Source organism: Pyrus communis, chromosome 3 (genome assembly GCF_963583255.1).
Source record: "Pyrus communis chromosome 3, drPyrComm1.1, whole genome shotgun sequence".
NCBI lineage: Eukaryota > Viridiplantae > Streptophyta > Magnoliopsida > Rosales > Rosaceae > Pyrus > Pyrus communis.
The window spans coordinates 720,321-729,067 of NC_084805.1; the positions used below are offsets into that span (position 1 = coordinate 720,321).

An 8,747-nucleotide genomic window follows, 5' to 3' on the forward strand; every position below is an offset into this window, starting at 1 on the left:
TGAACTAGAATTCCGAGTTCTCAGAAAATCACACTTTTGAATGAACAAATCAACTCCGATTTGGTCCCCAAAGGTCTCTTTTTAAAGCTGAAGACGTCCCCTACAAATTCTCAGAAGGAATCCTCCTCAAAATACGCCATCTTGACCTCCAAAATACCCAAAACGTCTAGAAACGTCAATCTGGGAAAGCTGCGCGCTGAGCCTTAATTTCATCGCCACGGTCAAACGGCTTGGTAGAAAAATCTGGAATTTTAATACAATCATCTTGAAAGGCACATGAAAATATTATCCAAAATTCATCCATTTGATCAACTTTTTTCTTCAGAGGAAGTCGAATGTCCTACATTGAAAATATTATCCCAAGTATCAAAATTCTACCAAAATAACCAATAAATTAATACTAAGATTAAGATAAAATATATAGTATATATGGACTCATCACCGACATAGAACCGATTGGTTAAACTAGAAACAAGCAATCCAGGTCGAACTCGATTCGCTCGCAAAACGTAAAGTGTTTGGACCTATCGTTTTTACACCACCACGTGTGAAGCTCGTTGGCTACAAGTGGGTTTTTGTGGGGGAAACGTAATGAGAAGAATGAAATAGTGTGATATAAAGCAAGCCTCATAGGGAAAGGCTTTTCTCAGTGCCTTGGGATTGATTACGAGGATATGTATTCCCCCCGTAATGGACGTTATAACGTTCCACTACCTAATTAGTTTGGTAGTTTTCAAAAAGCTGAATATGTAGCTTATGAATGTGGTAACCGTGTATCTCTATGGGGATCTATATACGAAAATTTACATGAAAGTTCTAGAAGGACTTCTATTGACTAGTTCAAACAGTTCTAGACCACGAAACACTCTTTCAATTAGATTGAGGAGGTCACTCGACGGATGGAAACAATCTGGACAGATGTGGTATAACCGTTTGAGTGAATATTTGACAAGTTAGGGTTATATGAACAACGAATTATGCACATGCGTGTTCATAAAGAAGTCACATTCTAGATTTGCAAACGGATGTGGTATAACCGTTTGAGGAGATTGCTGCACACTTAAACTCAAAATTTGAGATGAAAGATCTTGGGAAAACTCGATGTTGTCTTGGCCTGGAGATTGAGCATTGTTCGGATGGAATCCTAGTACATCAATCGAACTAAACCCAAAAGATGTTGCGTTGTTTTAATGAGGATAAAGTGAAGCATTCGAGTACACCCATGGTTGTTCGGACTTTAGATGCTAAACGAGATCCTTTCCTTCCAAATGAGGATGAGGAAGAGATTTTGGAACCCGAAGTTCCTTACCTAAGTGCAATTGGGGCTTTATTGTACTTGGCTCAGTGTACTAGGCCCGACATCTCCTTCGCTGTTAATCTTTTGGCAAGATACAGCAATGCGCCCACACACAGGCACTGGAATGGTGTTAAAGACATTTTTCACTACCTCAAGGGTACAACGGATTTGGGCTTGTTCTATACCCATGAATCTCCGAGTGTTGCTGCCCCTTATGGTCCTTGGGTTGATTTTTACCTTGTTGGTTATACAGATGTTGGATATCTGTCTAACCTACATAGAGCATGTTCTCAAACGGGTTATGTCTTTACTATTTAAGACACCGCTATATCTTGGAGGTCTACTAAGCAAACGGTAGATGTGACTTTGTCTAACCATGCTGAGATTCTCACCCTGCATGAAGTATCGCGTGAGTGCTTTTGGCTAAGAGAAGTTATGGAGCATATTCGAAGAACTAGTGGTCTTACATCAGTCGTTGAGCTTTCTACGATGATATTTGAAGACAATGCAACATGTATCGAGCAGTTGAAGAAGGGATACATCAAGGGAGGCAACACCAAGCACAGAGCGCCGAAGTTCTTTTACTCACACCAGCAGCAACAACATCAGAACATTGAAGTCAAGCAAATCCATTCCCAGGACAACCTGGCCGATCTCTTCACCAAGTCATTGCCCAAGTCTACATTTCAGAAGCTTGTCCAAGGAATCGGTATGCGTAAATTATCTGAGTTGAATCACTTGTAGTTCTCTTATTTAGTAGTTATGTCTAACTTAGGGGGAATATCTAGAAGCATACTCACATGATCTTAATGTACTCTTTGTCCTACGATTATGAGCATTTTTCCCACCGGATTTTTGCTACCTAACGGGGTTTTAACGAGGCACCCATCCTGAGATGATCATACTTCGTTGAGTTCACTACTTTCGTCCTATTTGACGTTTGTTTTAGACATTATGCATACTTCTCACTTTTCTGCTTAGTCTATGGGGTTTTCCCATGCCTTGGGTTTTACCGTAGCGAGGTTTTTGAGTTTTACTACAAATGCATACTTCACTTAAATTTGAGACTTGCGATCACCTGTTGTGCCGATGACTTCATCAACTATTCTACCTTATCTGCTGAAGATCTGATGTGGTGGTTTGTTGAGTATTTACACACTCAAGGTGGAGTGATGCAGTCATATTTAGAATAGGAATATGATTGTGTAAATCCTATTAGAAGTAGATTACCTATTAAATGTTGTAATCCTAAAGGGAAAGGTTTTTACCTATCCTACTACTATAAATAAATGCACAATGGGGTGAATCAAACACACCTCACAATTAAATCAATCTCATTTCTCTCTAATTGTAGCCGTCCCCCTTTCTCTCTAAACCCTAGATTGTTCAATCAAATAGGCCTACAACACAATATTAATTATACATCAATAATATTCATGTTAATGATAAATAGGTCAATCATGTATTATGATACTCAAATGCATTTAAAATAAATGAAAATTACAAAATCTGCAACTACAGTTGGCACGCACTTCAACTGATACAACATTTCTTATAATTTTTTATATTTTGGAACAGGTCTACAGTTGGCATGCATTTCAACTGACACACTCTTTCTCATACTTTTTTTTGTATTTTGGAACAAGTCGATACGGATTCAGACATTGCAACACAATGTCTGTTTTCTGATTTTGTTTTTTACACTTAGATTCAGATGCTGCATTGCAGTGTTTGTTTTCTGGTTTCATTTTTTCATCACTCACACACCTTATACGGTACGCAACTCTTGATTTTTATGTTTGGATTCAGACCACAATGTTTGTTTCCTAATTCAATTTTTTACACTTGGAATGAGACATTGCATTGCAATGTCTATTTCTTGGTTTCATTTTTTATCACTCAAATGCCTCCTACGTTGCACGACTCTTATTTTTACGTTTGAATTCAGACATTGCAATGCAATGTCCATTTCCTTCTTCTATTTTTAACATTTGGATTTGGACATTGCAATGCAGCATCTGTTTCCTGGTTCTGTTTTTTTTACATTTTGTTTCAAACACTGCATTATAGTGTCCGTTTCATGGTTCTGTTTTTACATTTCTATTTAGAGTGTCCAACACAGTGTCCATTTCTTGATTTTATTTTTTTCATCACTCATACACTTCACACCTCGTGGAAAACCAACTTGCATGTTCCAAAAACAAGACCAATTGAAAATATGTTAAAACTGATTTCAAATTTTCCATTCATTCTCCTTCCCCTGCTTCTCTCTTGTGGTTGGCAATCGAAGTACTTACGTTGCTAAAACTACGCAAATCGTAAACAAGAAATTCAGGGTCCGTTTGGTGTCATATTCCAAAATTTTAACTCAAAATTTGTGATTGTTTTTAAATTCATGATTTCTTAAGTACAACCCTTCCAATCCAAAAACTTGTTTGTTATGGAACTTTGGAATTCTAAAAAAATCATTTCAATCCCAAAACACTCTTTCTTACATGCATAAACACAAATAGTTTGTAGGCACACAATCTAAGTTACAAGCAAGCAACAATAATAGATCAAACTCCCCAGCCTTGAATAATTTAACCCTTTAAACTCTTCCTCAGTCAGCCCTCATACCTGTAGTTGCCCTAATCTTCAAAGATATAACTTGCAAACATGCAGCAAACCAAGTTAATTAAGCTCTCTAGCAACTATCTCCGTAAAAGAGTTCGAATCTGTGGTGCATTTGCGCTGCCCATGCTACAACACCAACATTTTTTGGCAATTTAGAGAACCAGAGGAGCATTGTTGATTGTATTACAGAGGAACCTAGCTAGCACAAAGAACCAATTTCACGTGTAGAAAAAGAAGTTTTTCTCCGAGAGAAGAGAGATGTTTTTTTGGAGAGAATATCATGAACCTTTTTATGATTTAATAGGGAAAAAAATAATTTTATAACTATTTGAATGAGCTTGAAACTCATATAACATTCCTCATTGACTTATGCCTAATTAACAAAATATTTCATTGATTAGATTCAAAATAATAGTTGACCAATATATCGTTCATTAGTAAAGTTTTTATTGACTTTTTATTGAATTTTATTTAATTGATTTAGGGTTTCAATACTCAACCTTCATTAAACTCCTAATTAATTTTAATTCAAAACATTTTCAAAATAAAAAAAAAAAATGTTTGTACTCATTTATTTTTTATAAAATCCACGAAATTTTTATTATTAAATGTTCCCACTCACATTCCAATTTTATACCAATTTTATATATATATAAAATGTAACATTTTTTTTAAGTCTAAAATGTACCTTTATATATATATATATATATATATATATAATCCATTCAAATTTCATTATTTTTCGTTGATTTGAAAATATTCATGTTAAGTTTAATCAAAGTATGTACCCATGTTTTGGGTTTGAAGAATCTGCCCACGTTTTATGGTACAATATAAATTTTTGGTCAACTTTGATGAATGTATATATGTACATATGAACAATATATTGTGGAGTACAATTTATCTTTAATATTTTCAATTCCACAATTATGAGTTTTATTTAAAATCTCATTAATTTATACTAACAACTACAAATTTCTTAAAATTTTTTTTATAATAAACTACTTAGAAATATGTTATTATATTAATGTTAGTGACTTCGAAAAAAAAACTGAAAATCAACAGAGTTTTAGTCAAAGAATATTGAAAGTTAAGGACTGTACCCAAAATCTATCCTAATTTAATTGGATAGAATAATGGATCAAGAATCACATTAAAAAGTGTATATCCGACCATAATGTTCAAATATTGCATGATTTAAGCTATAGTGTCAATTTAGGCTCATGACCCGTCGTTTTGAACTAAAAGCGTTATTCTATAGTACTAAACTTGTTATTTTTGATATTATTCAATAACAAACTTTGAAGGTTTTATTTATTTATTTTATTTTATATTTTCTTGCGGATTCCAGTTACCTATAATTTCAATTGATCGATTATTTTTTACCTCTTTGTCAAGGTGACACACCCCGACCAAGATCAGGGCGTGCTGGCCGTCACACGAAGGTGACGTAACCATGTGCGCGTGCGGAAGCTAATGAGAAGGTAATATAAAAGTACGAATAGTTAAAAACCTAATAACATACAAAGTACTAGTGTATGTGAGACACAATTCAGAGCAAGTCTACAACAGTCCAAAAGGAAAAGATACGACATATGTACGCCCGAAGGTGACCCTACAATGGTGAGTGTCTGTCAGAAATTGCCGAGACGCCCTCTGGGGAAAACCACCGAACCTTCTAGACCACTAGAACCTGGAGGGGCGCAAAAACAAAAGCGTGAGTGGGCAAAAACAAAGTTCTTTGAAAACTCTTTAGCAAAACACATTCTAACCCCTCGCCGTAAAACCTGTATACTTCCCAGAAAATGAACATATATACGTATGTATAGATATGTCAATCATGTCCCATGATATGCCATTCATGCTCACAATATGCCATTCATGCTTGAGAATATGCCACAATAGAATCTCATAATAAATGTAAATGCTCAAGCGTAAATCACATCAACAACATATAATCTGGCAGCCGGGAGTCACCTAACGTGACATGTACCGCTGCACCTAGAGCTCCACGCTCAACTCAATCACTGAATCTGCACACGAGTCGGAACCACCTAACGTGGTCTGCACGACAAGCTGGGTGTAATATATATGTATGCTCTAGTGCTACGATCACGTGAAGCTGTGCGATAAATCGCGGGTCACCTACAAGTCGGAACCACCTAATGTGATCTCTACGACAGGCTTGCACCTAACTTGGATCCAAGACGAGCATGCGGTGCTGGTGAACATACACGTGAAGGCTGTGCCCTGGCCCTGGACGGGAGCACTAACACCGGGGGTGCAGATTATGAGCTCTCTAAGCATTTCAACTACTATTGCATAATAAACAGGAATGTATAACCACCTGAATACCGCTTACCTGGCACTTACCTGTGCATCCACAGCACCAAATACACATGTATATATGTATGTATGTCACCAATAATACATGCAATGATGCGTAAACAACATTCATATAATGCATGGCATAAAACAATAACCTTTTCTATTTAATTTCTGGGAATTAATATGTATATAGGTATATACGGAAAACAAAAGCCCACTCACTGATAATTAGAAGGGTCGTAGCCCCCCTGCCTCGAGTGTGTACGCTCGTCCTCGGAAAACGAATCACCTATACGCGACAAAGTTACGAAAACATTAATTTAAAAGCACCTAAGCAACTTCTCGTAATAACTTCTCATACATTGCTCAAATTGGACAAATGAATATACCAATGTGATCTACACAACCTCAGGATCACACCCATATTTTTAGAAAAAATTTTGGACCACGCACGCGCCCCCACGCGCCTGACCCCGCACGGACCTACGCGCCCCCACGCGCGGCCCACGTGCACTGCACACTGACGGTGTCAACAGACGCCGTCAGGAATATTCCGTTAACTGACGGAATATTCCGTCAAATCTAACCAGATTCCGTCCACTGCCGTTAGGAATATTCCGTTAGACTTAACGGAATATTCCTCTTTCTTCTCCGGCGCCGGCGCCGGAAAACTGGGTAATTTTCAAACCTTGTTTTCTCCTTCGTTTTTCAACCAAATTTCACGTTCTTTATACCAAAATGAAGCCTAGGACTAGTAGAACAACGTTAGACTAGTTTTAAGGCCTAAAAATTGCTAGATCATACCTGTCTTCAACTTCAAGAATCGGCCAACTTCGTACAGGACGATCCCGACGTCCAAATTCACCCAACGAACCACTCCGAGGCTCCTTGGGACCTCTCAAACACATCTACAAGCTTAGAATCTCCTAAAACAAGCTAGATTAGGTTTGCATGAACAGTGCAATAATCGGACCTCGTTGAAACGACGTGAAAACAACGATATCCTTACCTGAAAATGGCACCTTTGAACTCCTCTCAGCTCCACGAACACGATGGTGGTCTTGGTTTCTTGTTTGGTGAAGATTTGATTAGGTTTGTATGTGTGTCCGTGTGTAGAGGAAGAAGAAGAAGGTGAACTCGGGGAGGAAGAGAGAGAGAGAGAGAGAGACAGAGAGACAAAGAGTGAGGGAATGAGGGAGAGAATCCCGGGAGAAAAGAGAGTGTATGAGTGTGTGTGGTCCCACCACATCACACAACACAAAACTAATCGTACACGAACGAACTAGGGGTAATAACGTAAATTTAAATGTACGTTTCTTTAGTTTCGGGACGGGATGTTACACAAGGTGTGTCATCTCACTTAACATTGCCTTATTTTTAAGAAAAAATGTAAATGGAAAAAGCAAAAAACCCTAGGTATCTTTAAACTCCCTCTAAAAAAATGACGAAAGGTTTATATATAACTCGCCTTTTTAATTATAAACTGGTATTGAACTTGTCATTTACAAGATTTGAATTTAAGATCTCTCATTTAAAAATGAAGAGGAATGGTATGGTACTAAGTGGCAACACATTGCTTCTTTTAAATGATTTATTTAATTTAGTGGAACATACGTAACGTCCATTTTTATTTTCAAAACATATGCTTTATTCCAAATTAAAGAAAACACCATATAATGATACAAAAGATGACGATGTTGAATAATGTGAAAAATCTCACATCAAATTTAACAAAGTACATTATAACTTATATTAATCGGTCTTTTTTCTTATTATACCGAAGTTTTTTGTAATATAATGCCACACAATTGGTTTGCACATGTGTTAAGTACGTGGACATTTGGACCCAAAGTGAATATAAACCCTATATAGGCCTTATGTGGGAAAAATCTAGAAATAGATATTTCTGCGTTTTTTAATTTTGTTAAAAGTTGTTTAGCAAATTGAAATTTTGTTTTGATGATCGTATGTTTCATAGTATTTTGTGGAAACAACGAGATCACGGATTAAAACAACTATGTTCTTAGCATTCACAATTTGAAAATAAAATCCCCCACCTCCCAATTTCTTCATTAAAGCTGCAAACTAAATTAAAAAAAAAAAAAAAAACAAGGAAATGGTACAGTTGAGTTTTTAGAAAATATACGAGGGCATTTTCGGAACTAGAGGATTACAAGGACCGCATGGAGGAGTCCGTCAGGTCGTTCACGTCGAGGGGAAGGATGTTTGTTTTCATTAATCCGTCCTTCACTCCTTCCGTCCGTCAATTTCAAAGTCTCCCTGGTTTTGTTTGTGGGTTTGGTCCAATGGAGAGCTCAGTCAACACACTCATTGCCTGCCAGGACACCTCCTCATTACTTTTTTTTTTTGCTATTTTACTCCTGTATTTTGTATTAATCACACAGTTGAACAAAAGATGACATCATCTTCGTCGTTATCGGGCTGGGGGTGGATTTCTCAAAGTTGTGAAATTGGTAGTACAAACATTGGTTGTTCATGCTTGGTT

General features: G+C 36.9%; 1 protein-coding gene across 1 annotated transcript; it reads left to right on the forward strand.

The window, feature by feature from the left end:
* The first annotated feature begins 1,222 nt into the window (after nt 1-1,222).
* Nucleotides 1,223-1,615, forward strand: LOC137727514 (secreted RxLR effector protein 161-like). Its single transcript, XM_068466363.1, has one exon. It carries the CDS (start codon nt 1,223-1,225, stop codon nt 1,613-1,615), a length of 393 nt encoding a protein of 130 aa, XP_068322464.1.
* Nucleotides 1,616-8,747: the final 7,132 nt, after the last annotated feature.